This window comes from Chenopodium album, chromosome 6 (assembly GCF_948465745.1).
Source record: "Chenopodium album chromosome 6, dcCheAlbu1.1, whole genome shotgun sequence".
Classification (NCBI taxonomy): Eukaryota; Viridiplantae; Streptophyta; class Magnoliopsida; order Caryophyllales; family Amaranthaceae; genus Chenopodium; species Chenopodium album.
Genome location: NC_137839.1, coordinates 8,990,003 through 9,011,125, shown reverse-complemented (window position 1 = coordinate 9,011,125; position 21,123 = coordinate 8,990,003). Strand labels below are relative to the sequence as shown.

Sequence of the window (21,123 nt, the reverse complement as noted above, 5' to 3'; positions counted from 1 at the left end):
ACATGATAATAAGCCAAGTACTCAAACCCCAAATGATAAGGAAATTGAAACTAGGATGACTACAAAGAAACATATCTGCGAGTCTGGAAGTTCGTTTTCCATAACTTGGAAAGAATCCGGTGTCAGAACATATCTGGTATGTTATTCTCTTTCCGATTTATCATTATCTTGAGCATTTGCTCATATCATGTTGAAGGTTGTCGATTTCTTATTTGCCCCGCTCCATGGATTTAAGTTTGTACTGGTTGTATATTGACCTAATCAAGAACCACTTATACTTTGCTTTTTAACTTACAGTATATGCCTAAGGCAATTGCTCGAGTCCAGAAATTGATGAAGAAAGATAGTATTGTGCTTCGTGATCCAGAAGGAAAGTGCTGGCCTCTTCAAATTAAAAATCTGTCAGGTGGCCGTGTTGTATTAGCAAAAGGTTGGGCTGAATTCTACAAAGGATACGGTATAAGAACTGGTGACATGTTGGAATTCAAATTCGTGTCTGAGTACCTGATTCATTTGAGCATAAACAGAACTTACAGAAGTCCGACAGCTATTGAACCTGATGAAGACGCTGTAATCTGCTTAGAAACATCAGATAATGAGGAAGCTCTTGCCATCAAGCCAGCTGGGGCAGTAATAACACAGGAAGAATTTGACGCTGCTATTGAACCAAAAGCCATCATTACTCAGGATGAATTTGTTGCAGAGTTTGATGCAGCCACCCCTCGACCTGGTGAAGTAAACGGTGTCATCAACTAGTTCTCGTCTTCTGTTTATCTTCATGCAACAATGCCTAAAAGGACTACAGCTTGTTCAATGAACATGAAATTAAATCTTTTGCCTTGTAATTAAATGTACTTTAAGTTAATGCAATGTAATCATGTATGCATTAGCACATGAACTTTTGGAGGCATGATCTTCACAGATAGAGCCTAATATTTTGTGTATATATAATACTATATAAGTTTCTAAGTTTCACTAATATATGCATTTTGTTAGTTCCAAGGGTCTAGTCCTCAGGTACGTTATATCCTTGTGGTTTCTAGTAGCAAAGAAAATAAGGTCGTGTTTTGTTCACCAGATTTTTTTTTTTACCGAAGAGACATACGTAGTGGAATTAATTATTGAATTGGTAAAAACTTGGTAAAAACTACTATACGTACAGATCCTTGCAAATTAAAACAGATTAAGCAATTGTTCATCTCATTCTATCCGATCAATATAATTTTCAACAATAATATGCACTTTTTCTTTTACATATATGCTTAAATACTCCAAATTTCATATGGACTTTTATAGATACTAATTGTCGGACCATGCGGCCATGCCCTAAAATTACGTTTATAAAATTATGTTATAACATAGTTAGTTGCAATATTCATTATTGTTTGTGCATTTTGCCATAAAAAAAAAAAAAAAAAAAAAATGAAGCTAAGTAAATTCTACTCCGTAATTTATATCTTACCCATTGTTATCAAGATATCAAATAATCAGATAAAACCCTATAAAATATACTAATACAAAGTTATTCTATCTTTTTTTTTTTAATTTTTTTTTTATTTAAACGATAAGGATAATGCATGAGAATTAAAAGTTTCTTAAAGTTTTACAAGTTTGAAGTCTTAAAAGATTAGAAAACAAAATACAGAGTAAATGATTAGACTTAGATATTTTATTTATTACAAAAAAAATAAAAATAAAATTATCTTATCAATATAGAACCTTAGTTTGATTAGGAAACTAAGTCCTAATAATCCTATGATTTGCACTACTATTCTGTTATACTTCGTATATATTACATCCTTGATCAAAGAAATAGATGTATTTCATATTGATCAATTAAAGAAAAAAAAAATCATTAACCTTTTGTAAAAGTTTGAGAAAATATGGAGCAAAAATATGACCTTATAAGTTTTTTAATGGCTTGTCATCAGAAATTAAGACCCGCTGAGCATGAGGTTGGTACTCTATACTTAATACTTCGTATTACTCATCATAATCTTTTGTTTCTTCCTTTTATTTTTCTTGATTTTCAATGATGTTTTTTTTTTCAACTTCAATTAGAAGCATTAAATTTATTGTGTTAATTTCGAATTTCGGAAAGTACTAATCCGTAGTATATACTTCCTCCGTTCTATAAATATTACAACAAGGATGAAATTACGCATCCCAAATCACATTTTATATGCTAAATACCTATAATTGTGTAAGAGTAAAAATTATAAAAAGTTGATATTGTGAAAGTATTTTATATACAAGCTGATAATGGTGCAAAAAGTTCATTGTTGCAATATTAATAGAACGGAGGAAATATATACTTAAGAATGGTGTGTGTTTATTTAGAGGATTGTATGATTTTTTAACAAGTAAAAACCTATGTTAAATCAAGAGATATAATTGCATTATAATTATGAAAATTGTAATGAATATCATCCTAGGCCATTAGTTCTTGGGATCAATTATTTGTGGCTCTTTACACCTAAATAAAAAAAATAAGGTCGTTAGTAGTTTAAGGGCATGTTCTCTTCAAATTATTTTCAGTTTAGTTTTAATAAGTTCAGTTCAGTTCAGTTCTTAATTTCTTTCTCTCATAAATTATTCAAATTCAGTTCAGTCAATCAAAATAGACCCTAAAAAAGTCCGTTATTTCAAGTAAACAGGATAATCTTTTAAAAACCCTTTGTAGAAGTGTAGTCGTATATCACCTCTTGTGTCGTCTAAGGCTTTAGTAAAACTGATAAATTATTTTCTTGTATTCGCAACGATCTTTATATTACGATCAAAGCATGAGCAACGAACACACTCACTGATCGTTTCTGTTTCTTTTTTTGCAGTTTTTATTGTATAATCGATATTACAATCCATTATCAAGCACATATAGTTCACTTAGCCGTGATATTGCAATATTGAACGAAATAATGGCAACTCAGTTATTACCAAATCTCCAATTTGAACAAAGCAACACAGATTGGTCTCCCTTGGATGACGACATTACAATACAATTACCTTCGTCGAGTAATAATGGGACTTCTTTAAGAAAAACTATTGATGAGCATATTCATAGTTTTCTTTATGGTCCTACGCAAAAGAAGAAGCCAAGACTCCCTATTTTCATTGAAATTTGCCCGGATTCATTAGCTGCCCCTAATAGTTTGTAATAATATTTGCTATTACTGTATCCGTTAACTTTTAGTTGCAACTTTGAAATATTTTATATTTATATGTCACAAATAATACCTCAAAAAGTTGCAACTAAAAGTTAACGGAGGTAACATTTTTTTTGATGAATAGTTGTAATGTGCGATACTAGATGAATAAATGCAAATTAAGTATTTTAGTTAAGGATGTATAAGATGTTAATTAGATTACTTAAAATTTAATTAATAGTCAAATTAAAGAGGTTAATGTTTTAAGGGTTAAGAAGTAGTTGGCTAAGGAAATAGGTCTTGTGAACACGAGGTTTACTCACACTTTTATTGTTACTAGGGTATCCTACGCGCGCGATGCGCGCGAAAGAGTTAGCTCTTGCATAAAAGTTGTATTAGTGCGTAGTTACACCTTTGGTTTGGGTGGTAGACCTGGTAATTTTAATACGTACGATTTGGTTTATGTGCCTATGCAGTGGTTTTGTAGAAGTATAAAAAAAGCCACCAAAATCTTTAATGACAATTATTTGTTAAAACCCTCAAAAGTTTGACAGTGTTATTTCAAAATTATTATTAAATAATATTTAATTGATTTGCATCCCTTCATATCTTAAGCTACTTTAGAACTTTTAATTGATTTGCATGATTCAATAATACTTAACGTATTTTTCTTCAAACGAATTTTTTGTGAGCTTGGTCATACGTAGTAATAATATGTGAAATGTTCGTTGTAGCTAAAAACTTAATAATGTAAGTTCAATGTTCTACGACCATCTAATATCTATATCTATAGCTAATACTAAAGCAATAACCACTTAGTTATATTTTTCCTCTTAAATTCTCTCCATATTTAATACATTTTTTTTTCTATCATCGATTTCCCTCGATTTTAGGATTTTAAAGTTATTTATACCTCTTGATAACATCTGCTCAAATATCATTATTTAATATGAATATCATTTAAATTCCACGTTGTTTATGTGCGTGCCATCAAATAATTACAATTGAAAAGCTAATAAACCATAACAATATTTGTAATTAAAGGACAACAAAATTGTAAATAAGAAGAGCAACCACGAAGGAGTAAAAACAATTCATCTCGTGATAATAAACAAAGTCTTCGTACATACATTTTTTTTCCTTTTTAAATAATAATAATAACATATGAAGTAAAAACATTATAATTTTTTTATTTAAAATATAGGCATTACAAGTTTTTGTTAAAAAAAAAACTTTGTAGTAATTGATGGTATGTTTAATGAAAAAAACCCAATTAAATATATTAATGAGAGTAAACACATTAATTTATTAAAAAAAAAAAAAGAGTAAACACATTAATGAGGGTAAAAAAGTAAATATACATTTTTGTACATAATTTTGTACATATTTTTGAGGGCATAGTTGGTAGCACACTATTCCTTAGAGTTATTTTCTACTTTTTATAAGGTAGGGATATGGAACATAACGACCCTAATTTTACATAGTAACCTTTATTAAAACTTGTGTGACATTTAATATTATTGTGAACCTAAAGTACGACATTATGTTAAACATAATGACCCTAATTTTAACATATTAACCTTTATTATTTATAAGAAAAATTACTAAAAAGAATATCAACTTTTACGTATTCGCTTTAAATAATCCCAACTTTGAGTTATTATTTATAATCTCAACTTTGGGGGTCATTCGCTCAAAATAGTTTCATATGACTGGTAACCTGTTAAACAGGTAATTTTTTTAAAAGTTTATTAACACGTGTCATCGCGTTAATTGTTGAAAATATATTTTTTAAAAAAACCCAACCTTAGCCCACAGCCCACAACAACCACGCAACCACTGGCGTTGGGCCTGCCACCGACCTAGCCCAAGTCCCCAGCCTCTACCTGCTGTGCCCAGATGACCCCCTCCCCCCATGCCGGCACCACCCTAACCGACGACCTTTTCCCTCAAACAACCAATCCCGCATCTCTAAACTCGACTGAAAGCCCTAAACTACCTTCACCACCGTATAAAAGCCCCCCAACTGCCCCTCTCCCACCACCAGAACCCTAGCACTAGGGTTTCGATATTGGTGGAGGAGAGACTATGGGTTTTTATGTGGTAGGGGAGGTGAATTAGGGATTCGGGTGGTTGTAGGTGGGATTTCGGGGGTTTTGGGCTGCGGGATTGGCGGTTTTGGGGGAAAGGGAGCTACCGATGCATGGGAGGGGGTTATGGCCGATGCGTGGGTGGAGAAGGGGGTTCTGGTCACCACAGTTCGTTGTTGTGGGGAAGGTGGTTTATGGGTGGTGGGGAAGGTGGTTTGTGGGTGGTGGTTGGACATTTTTTTAAGTTGTTATCTTTTTTTCTGTTTTTTTTCCCAAATTTTGTAAGTTTTTTTTTTTAAAAATTTCAACCAATCACATGGTGACATGTGTAAGCTTGACATATTATAATAGGTTAGTAAACCGTTAGGAGCCAAAGAAAACGAATAAACCCCAAAATTGGAATTATATTTAATAATAATCTAAAGTTGAGATTAGTTTAAGTAACTTTTTCTTATTTATATTGACTTGTATATAAAATAATATTTTAAAAATAAAATAACCTCTTATAGCCTTTATAATATCATAATGACTCTTATTAAAAATAATTCTTTTCCTATGAAAAAATTAAGGCAAGTAGATTGAAACACCGACTAACAAGAGTTAGCTCAAGTGGTAAGCAACTTGATGTCGCTTAAGGGAGGTCTCGGGTTCGAGCCTCACCGTATGCAAAAAGTCTTGTTGGAAAACTCACTCATCATAAGCCAAGTGTGCTACCCGAGTCGGATCAAGTATCGGAGCTAAGTTTCGGTGCACCAGGTGGGCAACCTTTTAAAAAAAAAATTGAAACACCCTCCAATAAGAATAAACGTTATATAAAGCATGTAAAATAAGATAGATGTAGTACTTATTTTAAAACGTGAGAAATAAAAAAAAAAAAAAATAATAATAATAATAAAAATACACTGTGGAAGTGAGGAATACTAGGCAGTTATTAATTGACATGATGAAATCCACATTAAATGGCAAGAAATAAAAGTAGTCAAACATGAAACACATATAAAAAAGTGTGAAGTCCACTAGTACATGCATAAATGCCTTTTACAAGACGCGGAACTTTAGTTTCGTCCACACAAGTGTTCTACGACGTTGACTACTTATGCACATTCTTCATCTGCTTATTATTGGTAGGCTACACTATTTTTGATTTTTTGTTCACACCATCATAATAAATGTGTTCTCATCACCTTCTAATTTCTATATAATTTATATAAACAAACTTGATTGTGAGAAAATTATTAACAATATTTCTTTGAGAACATAAAATTAGAAGAAAAGAGAGAAGGAAAATAAAGATGGTTGTGACAAGTAACATGGCTATGAATATGGGCATCAAATGTTGTGTGAAGGATGATCTTTTTACTCCTTATCAATTGGGAAAATTCAATCTATCTCACAGGTTTGTCTTTTATTTCATTCATTGTCTTCTATTTAGATTTTCGATCAAATTATGACAATGTTTGTATCAAAATGTAACTTTGCTTGTTTGCTTGTCAAATTACATTTAAATTTTAAATTAAGTCAATTACTGTTATTACTTATTATAACTATTGTTATCAGATAGAGTGTGTTCTTTTTGTTTATTTCAGTTTAGTTTCTAATTTTCTTCTATTATAAAATATTAATTTCATCTCAGTTCAATAAATGAGAATAAGCCCATAGACCATTAGAAATTTCTACGAATTTTAATGATTAGAATCTTAAAACATAAAATATGTACCACCTCCGTTTCATATTATTTTCAAAGTTATTTTTAATATAAAGGAGAGGTTGTACAATTTTTTAAACCATATGGTGAGAAATTTTATTAGTCCAGAAAATATTCCAATCTTTTACCTTACACTAGAGGTGAATAAAAAGCCCGACCCATTTGGCCCACATGACCCGAAAATTTTTCAATAGATCCGAAATCCCAGCCTGAGCTTGGCCTGAAAGCGTTGTTAAAAGTTTAAAACCCAATATGATGGATTATGATCACTATGATAATTGAATTTTAGATTGAAATTTCTGATGTAATTGGGTTGATAAAAGGGAAAAATAAGGTTTATATATTTATGGATTTTCTTTTGAGTTTGCTCCATATGTTTTTAGTGTGTTTTTTCACTTGCTCTTTATCGTTATTTCTCACGTGCCCAAGACTTATTAAAATGAAAGTTGAGGTAAGTAACTATGCTGTAGCTAACTCGTTTATATGTTTTATACTCTGTTAGTATACATCGTGATACACGCCATTTTTCAAATGGTCAATTTTTACAAACAACTACTTACTCAATAAATGTAACAATTTCTTCATTTCTCCCAAAACATGATTACACATGAATCATTTAGACAATATACAAAATTAACATGATAAAGTAAATGTGTAAGCTAATTGTTGCTTGGTTAGTAGTAGCAATGAATATTTTTTCACTTGAAACTTTTTTGTGTAACAGGGTAGTATTGGCACCAATGACGAGAAGCAGAGCCATAGATGAAATGCCAAATGAAGCACTTGAGAAGTATTACACCCAACGTTCCACTCCTGGTGGCTTACTTATTACTGAGGGCACTCTCATCTCCCAAACTGCTGGAGGGTAATCATTCCACTTGTTAACTCGTTAGTAAATTGGTTATACTTAATCGAATACCCTTTATATTCCATCCGTAAATAGTGTGTCAATATGGTGATTTGCACTGAGAATCAAGGTTGGCCTAGACACCTTGTGGCTGGAGGCCCTCCTTTCACTCTTGTGAAAGGAATTCGATTTTCACCCGAAGCAAGTGGGATTTATAATTTCCCCCCAACTTGCAAGGAAATTCTCCTTATTACCCTAGCTTAAAAAAAATGATTATGTTATATTATACTACACGGGGGTGTTTATTAAGTGGAAAACTTTTGTATACATCCGGTTTTCAGTAATTTACTGTACATTGGGTACACTTTTGTCAGATTTAGTGTCACTTTTGTCAAATTTATCAATGAAGCATATATAACTCTTATATATGTCAGGGTAACTTTTGTGCGTTTTAGTGTAACTTTTGCACATTTTATTTTCACTTTATAACGGATGTTCAGTAATTTACTGAACATCCGTTTTATTTAAAAATTTGTGTTATTAAGTTTCTTTAATTATGTTATAGGTTCGCGCATTGTCCAGGGATCTACACAGAACAACAAGTGGAAGCATGGAGGAAAATAGTAGACTCAGTTCATGCTAAGGGTGCTATTTTCTTCTCTCAATTGTGGCACGTTGGTCGGGTTTCTAACCAAGGTAACAACTTATACTCCTCTCCAATTCATCTAAACACCCAATTATAATCACCATTCATGTTAATTTTAGGAAAATTTTGCACCACTAATCTGAACTTTGGGCCTAGCTTCCCATAACTATGTACACATTGACACTACAATCCATAAAATCGTTACAAAATTGTCTACTTTCAACTTAGGAATGAGGAAATGCTAAGGGGTTTATTATGAAAAGGCTAAATCTAACAATGTTATGTACTTGTATATTGTCTATGTGTAGTGTATCAACCTGATGGAGGTGCGCCAATATCATCAACAAATAAAGTTTTATCAGAAAAGTGGCGTATCTTAATGCCCGATGGTTCACACGAAAAATGCACCCCGCCACAAGCCCTGACTCCGCCTCAAATATCAGAGGTCGTCGAACACTATCGCCAAGCTGCTCTCAATGCCATTCGTGCTGGTATACATTTTTCTACTCATTTTACACTACTAATGTACTTACATTAGCAATTTTCGATATTTTTTTTTTCAAATACACATTGAGTCTGATCCAAAGGATGATTATTGAGAGAAAATTGCATAATAATGACATGACTACGCACGACTTAAAGATTTACCTAATATGATATTTTTTTTTTCATTGTTAAATTGCAACAATTGATGTATGTACAATGTTGATTAAAGTGTTTCTTTTTCTACATAAATGTGTATAGTAAACACCAAGTTGTTTAATTCTATTGTAACAGACTCCTTTAAATAAATCTTTATTGGTAGGATTTGAATATGTGACATAAATTACTTCATCCCTAGCATATATAATCATACTTTTTTACTTGATAGAATCATGCAAAACAAAAATTTCACTTGGGGCAATGAAAATATTAATTTTTTTCCATGAACATTTTATTAATAGGTTTTGATGGAATAGAGATACATGGAGCACATGGTTACCTAATAGACCAATTTCTCAAGGATGCAATCAACGATCGAACCGACGAATATGGTGGTTCATTGGAAAACAGAATTAGGTTCTTATTGCAAGTAGTACAAGGCGTTGTTGAAGCCGTAGGAGCTGAAAAGGTAGCCGTAAGAATCTCACCAGCAATTGATCACTTCGACGCCCTTGATTCCAACCCGCTAGCCTTAGGCCTAGCCGTTGTCAATGGACTCAACAAGCTACAATCCGACTTGGGATCAAAGCTCGCCTACCTCCATGTAACCCAACCCAGGTTCACGGCCCAAGGCGTGGTTGATAAGCCAGCCGAAGAAGCCGAAGCTGATGCTCAATTGTTGAGGAAATTAAGGGATGCATATGAAGGGAGTTTTGTGAGTAGTGGTGGGTATACTAAGGAGCTTGGGATGGAAGCTGTGGCTCAAGGGGATGCTGATTTGGTTGCATTTGGACGTCTTTTTATCTCTAATCCTGATTTAGTGCATAGATTGAAGATTGATGCACCATTAAATAAGTATGATAGGTCTACGTTTTATACTCATGATCCTGTTTTGGGATATACTGATTATCCTTTTTTAGGTGACGAATATGTTAATTAAGTCCTTCAGAAAGTAGCCGCAGTATTGTACGTGATGAAACAGATCAGAAGAGCTTGTGTTGTAGTTAACAATTTTTTCCTTTTTTTTTTTTTTTGAATAGTTTAACCTTAGTTGAGTAGTAAGTTAGATTTAACGGAAAAATCATCATTAAGGTCACGGTTGTAAAATAATGAAAGTTTAGGGTTACCAAAGATAATCGAAAAAAAAAATGGCTACCATTGGAAATAAGCAAAAACAGGAGGCTACCATTGAGAATTTCCCATGTTTTTATTACTTTACTTGATTAGCTTCATTCTTAATTGATATTTACACAGCTAACACATGGTTTAATTAAGTTGTGTAGACCCACAAATCTTACAACAATTATAAGACTCATAAATGTTGGGGTAACAACATACTTCGTACATACGTGTGCTTATTTGGAGTAATAAAAGTCATAAAATGTACTCTCTCGGTTTCAATTTGTTAGTCCCATATACTATTTTGGGTGTTTTAAAAAAATTTACCTATATTTTATACATATTAAATTATGATTGGTTAAATTAATGATTGTGTATTGATGACTTGAGTCTAAGTAAAGAAATTATTCCCTTAAATTATGCAACTATAGTTGACGGTTTCCTAAACAAAATAAAAAAAGTTTAAATAAGGTAAAACTATTTATGAATTGTTTTTGACTTTAATGTTAGATTCCAAATATTCTTCTTTTCTTATTTTATGTAATAGATTCCATATGGGACTATCATATTGAAACGGAGGGAGTATGTTTTTACGTAACTTCAGTAGCTTGATATGATAGATGTATTAAGAAATATATTCTTTAATTTATATAATACCACGAAAACAAATAAGAGAAAGACCTCTTAGAGCAGTGGCCTCACATCCTTGAGGTGTAAAGTTCAATTCTCATTAGGCACAAATTCCTTACAACGATCATTTTAAATATGACTATTATATTATGTTAATGGTAAATAATATGGTCGTAATTTATATTTTCACATAATAAAATAGGCACAATTAGTCTTTCAATAATTACAATGTAAATATAATTTTTTAAAATTTTGATCCAACATAAAATTAATATTTTTTGAGAAACCATTAAATAAGAATAAAATTTTTATAAATTTAAAAAATGTAGATAATACCTTTTTATATCAAAAATAAAGTAATATAATAAATAATTGGAAAAAAAATGTCAATTATGAACTACATAATCATTATAACATTATGGTAGTCATATTTCAAACAACTATTATAAAATTTTCATAAATAGATAGATTCATACTACTCATAAAGATAAGTCATACGTATGATAATTTAACATATGCAAATACGGAGTAACAATAAATTATTATTATTATTATGGTATTCATATGTATGATAGTTTTAAAAAAATATATTTAGTAACAATAAATTCAATTTATTAAAATTAAGTTTTCAGTAAAAATAATTTCAATGCGTAAAACTAATCTCAGTTTGGAAAAAGTTAGTAATTTTACGGAAAAAATATAATAGAGAATCAATATAACTAATGTTATTTCAACAAAAATAATTTCAATTCAATAAAACTAATTTCATTTCAGTTAAAATTAGTTAAGTTCATCAAAAATAAATTCAGTTCAGTAAAAATAAGTTTAGTTCGGCAAAAATAAGGTGAAGTGAGCATGGCCTAATTGGGTGATAGGAATTTTTTCATTTGTTGAGATTAAGTAATGTTAGAAGTAAGTTGTATTGGGCTTCGCTTTACTGAAGTAGGACTTTTTTTTTATTAGACAGTCTCTAGTTACATAGATGATATAATATGATATTACAAAATTAGGCTATGTTTAAATCAACTTTTGTTAATTATTAGATTTGATTTGAACTTATTTTTTGAATCTTAAACTCTTTTTTTATTAGATCTAGATGAATTTTCAAATGGGGTTTTATTATATTCATATTAATGAATTTTCAAAATAGGTAATTTTCTTAATTTTTTCATTTCAAAATTAAAGATGTATATAACGATAAAAACTCGCATATAAAATGTTAAAGGAACTCAAACATAATCATTACAATTTTCGAACATACAATCTCAAGCTCTTTGGGTTTAAAAAAAAAATTAATACAAAAACCCAAAGAAAAAAAAAGTACATGTTATTCAATTTTACAATGGCACTCGTGTGTGTTCATGTACACGGATAAACGGATAAACTTAATTTATAAATTTATTAAGTTTTTGAAAATAAAATATATTGCATATCATCTTTTATTACGTAGTTGTAAATTTTTATAAAATGCATATATCATCGCAACATAGCATTAATTAGTGCCACCAAAGATTGATTTCAACTTTCTCACTTGCTCAGCATCCAACAAAGTGATCTTTTGAATTATATCAGTAGGAAGATCATTTGCAGCTAGAGCAACTGTTGTGGTTTGGAAGCCAGGGTTGGCGCTGTTTAAGCTAACAAACGCAAGAGCAGGCGAATCACCAACGTTTACTTGGAAGTGAAGTAATGAATGTGGAAAGATCATAATATCCCCCTTATTCAATGTTTTGTAGTAAGCGGTGTTATCCGACCCTATAAATCCAGCAATTATTGTACCCTCGACTACAAGAATAACCTCTGATACCCTATGTGCGTGAATTGGAATAGCTCCACCCACGCCAAAGTCTAATCTTGCCATCGAAAGGCCTAGACCATTTAGGCCAGGAAATGTAACATCAATTGCTAGGAATGCAGAAGCATTGACAATATTTGTTGTGTTACCTGGAACACTTAGACCGGAGAAAACAAAGTCATCCACCGTAACATTAGCGGGATTCTTACAAGGAAATCCCGCTGGCCCACCTGGATAATTGAAATCTGCTACACAAAAATCTACGACACTTGTGGTAGATGATGAGAGAGTAACATGTAGAAGAATGAAAAAGAAGATTATTTTATGAGCATCCATGTTTGCAACAATTTTGAAATGAATGCTAGAATAAATTATTGTATTTCTAACTATGTTGTGTTTCATGTAGCTGTGATATTGTCTTTGTATATATAACATTTGAAAGGTGGAATCATTCGCTAATCCCTTGTTTTAATTAATATATAAATGAGTTAATGTCATACTCATCGTCATCGTCATTGTTAACGTGGATACTCGAAATCAACAATCTTAGCTTGGATGAAAGTAATGACAGAGTAACAAAGCCAGACTATTAATTAATTTAATTTTGTGGTTGATCTAAAAAATATTTTTATAAAAAATAATTTTTGACTATTGACATTGAAATGGTTTGATTAATCCAACAAAAAATGAAGGAAAATAGGCCTAGAATCATTTTATATATCATAAATCCATAAAAAAAATATATTTTAAACCAAGGAAATATTTTCATAAAAAGTGGATCAAGATAACAAAATTACTTCAATGGCTACACTAAATTTGTAGCCATTGTAATTATATGTAATCCTAGCCCTTTAATTTTATAGAAGCAATCTCAGCCGTTCTTTTATATATTTGACTTAGAGAAAGAAAATTAAATAAGAAAACTGCAATATTGTTGTTGTAAAACGGAGTTATGAACAAAAAAATTTCACTATCGATTCACACACGATGATGATTACCAATTAAAAACCTCCATAGATTTGTATTACAAATGCACTAATCATTCTTCCCAAAAGTGATTAAGCAAAAACCCAATCAGCGATTTCGATAATACATGTATTCCATGATTTTATTTATTTATTTATTTAACCGCTACTACAAGCATTAACAACATCTAAAGATTTTGTCATTAATTGATGTAATTAAGGTGGAAATTTACCCACCACTGTTCTTATATGGAGCAGAGGTTGAAGAGATAAAGATCAGATGCGTAGGAGCGTCAATGAATTAGTTTCAGAAATGATGAAAAGGAAGGGGAAAGATTAATGAAGTTTTCATGGTAAAAAAATATTTATAACTTATCAATGAAATAGATGGTGAAGATTTAACATTAGAAAATAAATGGTCATGATCAAAACATTACAATGGCTACCAAATTATTGTGGCCATTGCAAAATTATCCACTTAATTTGTCCTTTTTTTTTCATTTATGGTTCACTTCAACCGTTGCAATAGCTGGTGATGGACATGGTCTTCGAAGTTAACAAAGAAAAAAGAGGTACTTGTATTTTTTTTTATCAAAAGTAATATAAAAGGTTGTTGATAAAATTGCTAATTTTATACGAGTTTACCTATTCCTAGTGTATACTTTCTAGTGAATGATTTGAATTAAATGAAAGTGATATTTGTTCTTTGCATAAAAAAAAGGTGATATTTGTTCTACATAATCTAAGCTTTTTCAACTGGATTATGTGTAGAACTACATGAATTTACTGTGTTCAAACTTTGAATTTTCATACGGCTTAGCTTTGCTATTCAAACGTCTCAAATTTCAAATATATTAATATTTAACATTATGTTGAGTACCGAGTATAATTGAATTGTCACACCAACGAATAATATCTAATTTGTAGAATATCATTATAATTATTATTATATACTTTGTATTTCATTTTCAGAAGAATAGTATTATAAATATTGTTATATACTTCGTATATGCTTTTAAAAATATTATGAAAAATTACTTTTAAAAAACGGTTAATAACTACTCCCTCTGTCCCCAATTGTTTGCCCCAAACCATAAATCCACTTTATTAAGACTTTGGGCAAAAAATGGTGCACATGGGTTGACACATATATCAATGAGGAGAGAGATAGAGAGAGTGCAAGTGGGAAAACATGCCAAAAATAGTATGGAGCAATCTTTTGGGGACACCTTAAAAAGGAAAATGGAGCAAACAATTAGGGACAGAGGGAGTAGAATGTTAATTTACTGGTCTCATGACTATGACCTATGAAGATATTACTCTTGACATTCAATACTACTTACATATTTCAATTAGACTCATGTCCGTTTTATCAAACAAAATCTCTGAAATCCCAACTATTGATGAACCTAAAACAATCTTAACTATTAGTCTTTTTAAAACTGAAAATTCTACAATGTCATTCTTTAAAAATGACACCACAATTTGATTGGCCTGTATTTAGTATATTATTTTCATTTTGAATTATTTTTAATGTCTATAATGTATTAAAATTTTATTTTTGTATATATTCTTTTTAATACATGTATTTTTTTTTTTAAAAAAAACACATAATTATAAATTGTGAAAGTCGATTTTTATAATATCAATTAATTTTCGAATTTATAATTATAATTGAAAATTAAAATTGTTCATCATTGTTCATATTGTTCATCAATCAGGTCATAGATTAGCTCCCAAAATCAATATAAGTTGCTGATAAATTTGCAAATCCGAACTAAAATCGAGATAAAAAATTCGAAAACAAAATGTATATTTGCCTTTTGCAAATTTTTATTTTAGGTTTTTATTCATAAAAAAATCTCGGCAACAACCTCATTTATAAGAATTGGAAAGGACGAATTCCGCTTTGAATGGTTTGAAATTATGGTTTATGTGCACTCAAATTGTGCAATTTTGTCAAAGAACAAGGAGTATCAAGTGTCTAGAAAATGAAGTGGTCGCATTTTTTTTTGTTCGCAACCTCTATTTGATCTGATAAATATAATTAAGTTTTCACGAACTTGTTTGTGGGTTAGGGACGTAATTGTAGACACCCATTTGTGTCTCCCCAAAACCAAACCCAGTGATGAGTACCTTTCACGTTGAATCATAATCGAATGAAGTGAAAGTGTGGAAAGTTTAGTGTTGCGGAAAGTTTTAATTTCTTTTCTCTTCTCTCTGTTTTTGAAAACCTATTTTAAGAAAACAGTCAATCCAGTTTTGTTGGTCCATGATATTGGTCCAATAATAGTGTAGTTGGATGGGGCTTGAAAAGAGCTTTCCAACGATATATTATAAGCCCAATTTCGATGAATATTGAGGAAGTTATGGTCAAATTACTGAACTGGGCCTGGTTTGAGCCTTATATGCGGCCCAATGATCTAGAGGAGGGCCTAATATGGATTTATCATTCCTAATGCAATTAGAAATGGTTTTAGTCTTCTAGATTCTTCTAGAAGGTTCTTTTCATTCCTAATGCAATTAGCATTAATAAATTGACTTTTGACTTTTTAGAGTTTTAATCAGAATCAAAGAACGTTTTTTGAGGAAAATACGATTTTATCCTCCTGTACGGCAATTTCTATCTGATTTTAAGAAAACGCGTGGATTTCTGAGTCAGCGCCAAACGCTAGCTGTAGCGCCTGACGCTACGCTTGGCGCCTGGCGCTACGCTTGGCGCCTGGCGCTAAGGTCAGTGTTTGGCGCTAACCTGGCTTTTTGCGTCAGAACTCTGTTTTCGATGTTTTATCTTTTTGGCTGATTTTCTCTATAAATAACATTCTAAAAACTCCGTTTTCATTCACCAATTCTCTCTTTCACCAACTCTCATCAAGATTTTCTTGATTATTCTCTCTCTCTCTCTTTTCTAAACTAGCCTTCTCTCAAATAAAAAAATTCCGCACTCATTAGACTTAGATACACCTAGCCATATTCGAAGTTGCCTTCGCCCTAGACGTGAAAGGTTTAATTTCTGAGGGTTTGGTCCCAAATCTCTCTTTTAATTATTTAATTTAATTGTTTGTTTTATTATTTTCCTTGAAGTTACTAACGCGTGTATTTTGTTATTAGAAAGAGGTACGAGGCATCCAAGTAAGTACTTTAATGGTTTTATTGATATTATGATATAGAAATCATGTTTAGATTGTTATTTTTATTCCTAGTATCATGTTAGGATGTTTTATTGATTCCTAGTATCATGTTTAGGGTAACAACTATAATTTCTAATATCAAATATGACAATTGTGATTCCTGCGATACTTCCTATTTTCTTTCTTAATATTCATGTTAGTATCATGTTAGGGCTATATATTTGATCTTTATTGCTTAGTGACGTGCTAGGGTTTGTTATTAATCTTGTTAGTATCATGCCTAGGATCTTGCAATTAATATTATGCTTTAACATGATTATGCTTATAATTATTATTATGATTATTTTAATTATGGTTATTATTTTGATGATTATTAATTTGATTTTTATCATGTTGCTTGATCATATTTATTTATTGTTATTGCTTGATCACGCCTTTTATGCATGTTTAAAGGGAAATGGTACACGCTTAATAAGATAATTAATAATCTTGTTAGGGTTAATTTGATTATAATTTAAGTGATCGCCAATAATAGAAATTTCCCACAAAAAAAAACAACAAAAATGCTAATAACAACAAAGGAAAGATTGAAACTTTATGGTAAAAGACAGAAGGAAAAAAAAAAACCCATACCTCATCAGCAATAACAGCAATGAGTGCAGAATTCTTATTAGGGATTTGAGGTTTGTTCGACATGGTCAAACAAGGTCAACAATCAAAATTTCTGCAAATCAAAGAAAGATAATACTTCAATTTCATGAGATTCAATCAATACAACTCATATCATCATCAAAAACCTAATAAAATTTCAAATACTAACAAAGAGCATAAAATCGAAGGAATTACAAATCAATCAACATCAATAACAAGACATTTTAGGCATCAATTGCAATTTTATTAAATCAATCGAATCGAAATTTTAAAATTTTTTTTAAAAAAAATTGCGCAATGTAGATTAAACTGATAAAAATTGAAGAATTGTGGAGAGATAAACCTGGGATAATTGCTCAGATTAGAGTGGAATTTTGTTGGAATTCGGGAGTAAAATTTAGTATGAAGTGTTATGCTCGAATTTTAGGGTTTATAATTTGGGTATATTTTGGGGATTTATATTTTAGTGAGGAGAGAGAATTAGAAGATAGAGAATCAGAAAATCAACATGACTGAAAATATATTGAGGATTAAAAGCCTATAAGGCTGACCCTTTTAGGGCCCTTTTTAAAACCTTACCCAACCTTTAAAAGTCCATTACTTGATGCCCCTTTAAAAGTCCAACCCGTTTATTTAATGGACGGGCTCAGCCCTTTTAATTTAGGGTTGGGTCAGGGCTTTTAGTGGGGGCCCGTCCATGTGTACAGGTCTAATCACAATCATTGTCACGTAATGCCATGACGATAAAACTTATACTTTTTAGTTTCCATACTCAACTCCATAGTCTCCATTATAAGCAAGTATGCACTAAATCTAATTAATGAGAGTACAGAGAACGGCTCTGTTCTCTTCACATTAAAAAAATAAAATTAAGTAAAATAATTTCAGTTCAGTAAAAATAAGTTTAGTTCAGTAAAAATAATTTCAGTTCAGTAAAAATAAATTTAGTGTAGTAAAATTCAGTTTTCTTAAAGAAGAATTATAATAGAAAATCAGTAAAAAAAAATAATTTCAGTTTAGTAAAAATAATTTAAGTTCAGTAAAAATAATTTCAGTTCAGTAAAATTAAGTTCAGTTCAGTAAAAATAAGTTCGGTTCGGTAAAAATAATTTCAGTTCAGCAAAATTAAGGTGAATTAAACAGGGCCTACGTAGTAATAATATGATTATTGTTATGATCAATTATTAAAGACCTAATTCTGCTATTCAAAAAAAAAAATTAAAGACCTAATTCTTGCACAACAAGGCAAACATAAAAAGATAAGATATCCTAGGATATGCATATCAACAATACTTGGGAAACAATAAAATACATCCTTAAAGTTCCTTAATATCTACTTCGTATATGATATCTAGGCATAATATTTATTCCTTTTTTTTTTGATGCATAATATTTATTCCTAATACTACTCCTATTGGAATTAGACGATGATACTCCAGTATTATAAATATAACTTTACTGCTAGAGTTTTGTTCAATAAAAGAAATGAAAACTACTAGAGTTTTTTACGAAGCTATCTACAAGCAAAAACCACCTCGATTGTATTTGATATCATGTCGTCCGGCTTTAAGTGTAAGTTAAAGGAGTTTTGCTATTCGATTTAGTTATATTTCGATGTAAATATCTCTCTTTATTTCTTTATGTATATACGTAGTATATGATTATTGATAAATCGATCTTACAACGTGAAACCATCCAAATAGATGGAGCTTGGCTTGGAATTGTGTTGGGTGAAAGTGGCATACTATTCATCATGGTAGGGATTCTTTGCGTCTTTGATCCCGACTTACTTCTTATTGGAAGCGTAAGTTTCAAATCTCATACTCGTAGTAATACGTACTATTTTTATTTATTTATTTATTTTTTTTTATAATTTTTAATCTCATACTCGTAACATTTTTTTTTTACAGCTATTCTATTTGTCTGGGCTGGGATTACTCTATAAGATTGGAAAAGCTAAGGTACATACAACACTATTTGGAATTTGAATACCTCATTAGTTTTTTTATTTTTTTTATTTTTATTTGTAGTCAAAGTTTATTAAAGTATAATCAATTTTTTTTGTTTGACACAAAAGTATAATCAAATTTTCACATCAATAAATTATTACTAATTATATGTTGTTGATTGACAGATGATTGACCAACATTGTGAGGAACAAGTACCAATAATAATTGAAGAAAATTACAAGGAGTTGAAGCAAGACGCCTTGAGGCTCTAGACTTGATTTTTTTTTTTCGGCTCACTGATTCAAAAAATTTCATATTGCTTATTGTTTATTTCTTAATTAAATGAATTATATTGAATACGTCTCTATATATCATAAGTAGTAAAATCTTTTAATATTTATCTTTTTAATAATTATCTTTTTATTTTTTTGTACCCGTAGTTTTAACATACATGGTCCCATTGACCACCGCTCCAACCATCGTAATTGAAATTAATGAGATTAGTGTCCTTAAGGATTTTTTTTTTTAAATAATAATAATAATAATAATAATAATAATAATAATAATAAACTTTCTTATATAATCGTCCAGTATACGGTGGACTAGCGAGTAGTTGTTAAGCATGAATAAGCCATAATCAAAATTCAGATTCATTCGCTATTTTTAATTGTAACTAATCATTAATCTCTTTCTCCTAAACCAGAATAGCTAAAAAGTTATACTAGCTTGTGGATACACCCTCAAATATGCAAGGGTTAAGGGTATTTGTAGTGTGAACACAAATAATTTTGGGTATTTATAGTGTGAACACAAATAATTTTTTTCCTAAAGAAGAAATGATGCAATATTTGATGCAAGGGATTGGTGTTTAAAGCTTAGAGTAAGGGTTAAGGGTACTTACATGAAATCGTCACATGTAGATTTATGAGTTAAAGGATGGTAAAGCTTAGCCCTTAGGGACCATAAACTCATTTAATTTTATAAAAATATGTTCGGGTTAAAAGAATTAGATAAGTTTAGTTCATGAAAAATAATGGTAAGTTTTTTTTTTTTTTTTTTTTGAAGAAAAATAATGGTAAGTTAAAAAGTAATAAGAATTGCAAAAAACAAAAATAAATTAATTATCATGTCATCAACACTTACATATGAAAAATTCTACCACCTTAATTATTAGTAGCCTTACAAGAATTGTACGTGACATGATGGTCCTTTATTTTGATTCATATAATATAAGTATCCTTCCTATCACAATTCACAACTAAAGCACTACCTTAAATCCAATAGGAAGCAACTCAAATATACTTGTATAATACTTGATTATAATACGAGGGATTAATTAATGCTTTCTTTATAGGGTATGTGTAATTATAGATGCATGGATGACAATGACAAAATTGGCCTTACACTATCTGTTTAAAGGTTAATTAGATGATACATCAAAGTAATAACTTATTAACTAGTAGATGAAGTACTCCGCATTACTAATAGAAAAAACTACAATATACCAAGTCATTATTGATAGACGGGCCTCGTGCAGTTATTTACACTACTTTTATATGGAGTATTTTTCAAAACAAAAATGTAATCAACATAAAGTTTAGCAAAAAGTTAAATTTATTTCTAATTAATATTAATATTGATATTTAATAGATACTTGTTAATGTCTAAATATTAAACCATAACCATAGCCTTATCCTTTTAATTTTGTAGATCAACACCACCAATAATTATGTGATTAATAATATTGGAAACGTGGACCAAGGCCCAATGCGCGCTCAACGATTAGGGTATTAAGACAGGAAACCTTTAT

General features: G+C 30.5%; 3 protein-coding genes across 4 annotated transcripts; 2 read left to right on the top strand and 1 right to left on the bottom strand.

The window, feature by feature from the left end:
* The first annotated feature begins 2 nt into the window (after window positions 1-2).
* Window positions 3-988, top strand: LOC145634533 (uncharacterized). Its single transcript, XM_081685956.1, has 2 exons — window positions 3-136; window positions 298-988. Exons 1-2 carry the CDS (start codon window positions 56-58, stop codon window positions 754-756), a joined length of 540 nt encoding a protein of 179 aa, XP_081542082.1. The 5' UTR covers window positions 3-55; the 3' UTR covers window positions 757-988.
* A 5,483-nt stretch (window positions 989-6,471) lies between these two features.
* LOC145634532 (12-oxophytodienoate reductase 3-like) lies at window positions 6,472-10,268 on the top strand. Of its 2 annotated transcripts, none has more exons than XM_081685954.1 (5): window positions 6,472-6,629; window positions 7,663-7,803; window positions 8,351-8,481; window positions 8,740-8,922; window positions 9,376-10,268. In XM_081685954.1, exons 1-5 carry the CDS (start codon window positions 6,526-6,528, stop codon window positions 10,011-10,013), a joined length of 1,197 nt encoding a protein of 398 aa, XP_081542080.1. In that variant the 5' UTR covers window positions 6,472-6,525; the 3' UTR covers window positions 10,014-10,268. The 2 variants fall into 2 exon arrangements, with proteins under 2 accessions (XP_081542080.1, XP_081542081.1); XM_081685955.1 differs by lacking the exon at window positions 6,472-6,629 and adding an exon at window positions 7,485-7,507.
* A 2,046-nt stretch (window positions 10,269-12,314) lies between these two features.
* Window positions 12,315-12,962, bottom strand: LOC145634531 (auxin-binding protein ABP19a-like). Its single transcript, XM_081685953.1, has one exon. It carries the CDS (start codon window positions 12,951-12,953, stop codon window positions 12,315-12,317), a length of 639 nt encoding a protein of 212 aa, XP_081542079.1. The 5' UTR covers window positions 12,954-12,962.
* Between the last annotated feature and the right edge of the window lie 8,161 nt (window positions 12,963-21,123).

Coding starts and splice junctions, on each gene's coding strand:
- LOC145634531 (XM_081685953.1), bottom strand. CDS start 12,953: ATGGATGCTCATAAAATAATCTTCTTTTTCATTCTTCTACATGTTACT.
- LOC145634533 (XM_081685956.1), top strand. CDS start 56: ATGACTACAAAGAAACATATCTGCGAGTCTGGAAGTTCGTTTTCCATA. Junction 137..297: donor CCGGTGTCAGAACATATCTG/GTATGTTATTCT, acceptor TTTAACTTACAG/TATATGCCTAAGGCAATTGC.
- LOC145634532 (XM_081685954.1), top strand. CDS start 6,526: ATGGTTGTGACAAGTAACATGGCTATGAATATGGGCATCAAATGTTGT. Junction 7,804..8,350: donor ATCTCCCAAACTGCTGGAGG/GTAATCATTCCA, acceptor ATTATGTTATAG/GTTCGCGCATTGTCCAGGGA. Junction 8,923..9,375: donor TCTCAATGCCATTCGTGCTG/GTATACATTTTT, acceptor TTTTATTAATAG/GTTTTGATGGAATAGAGATA.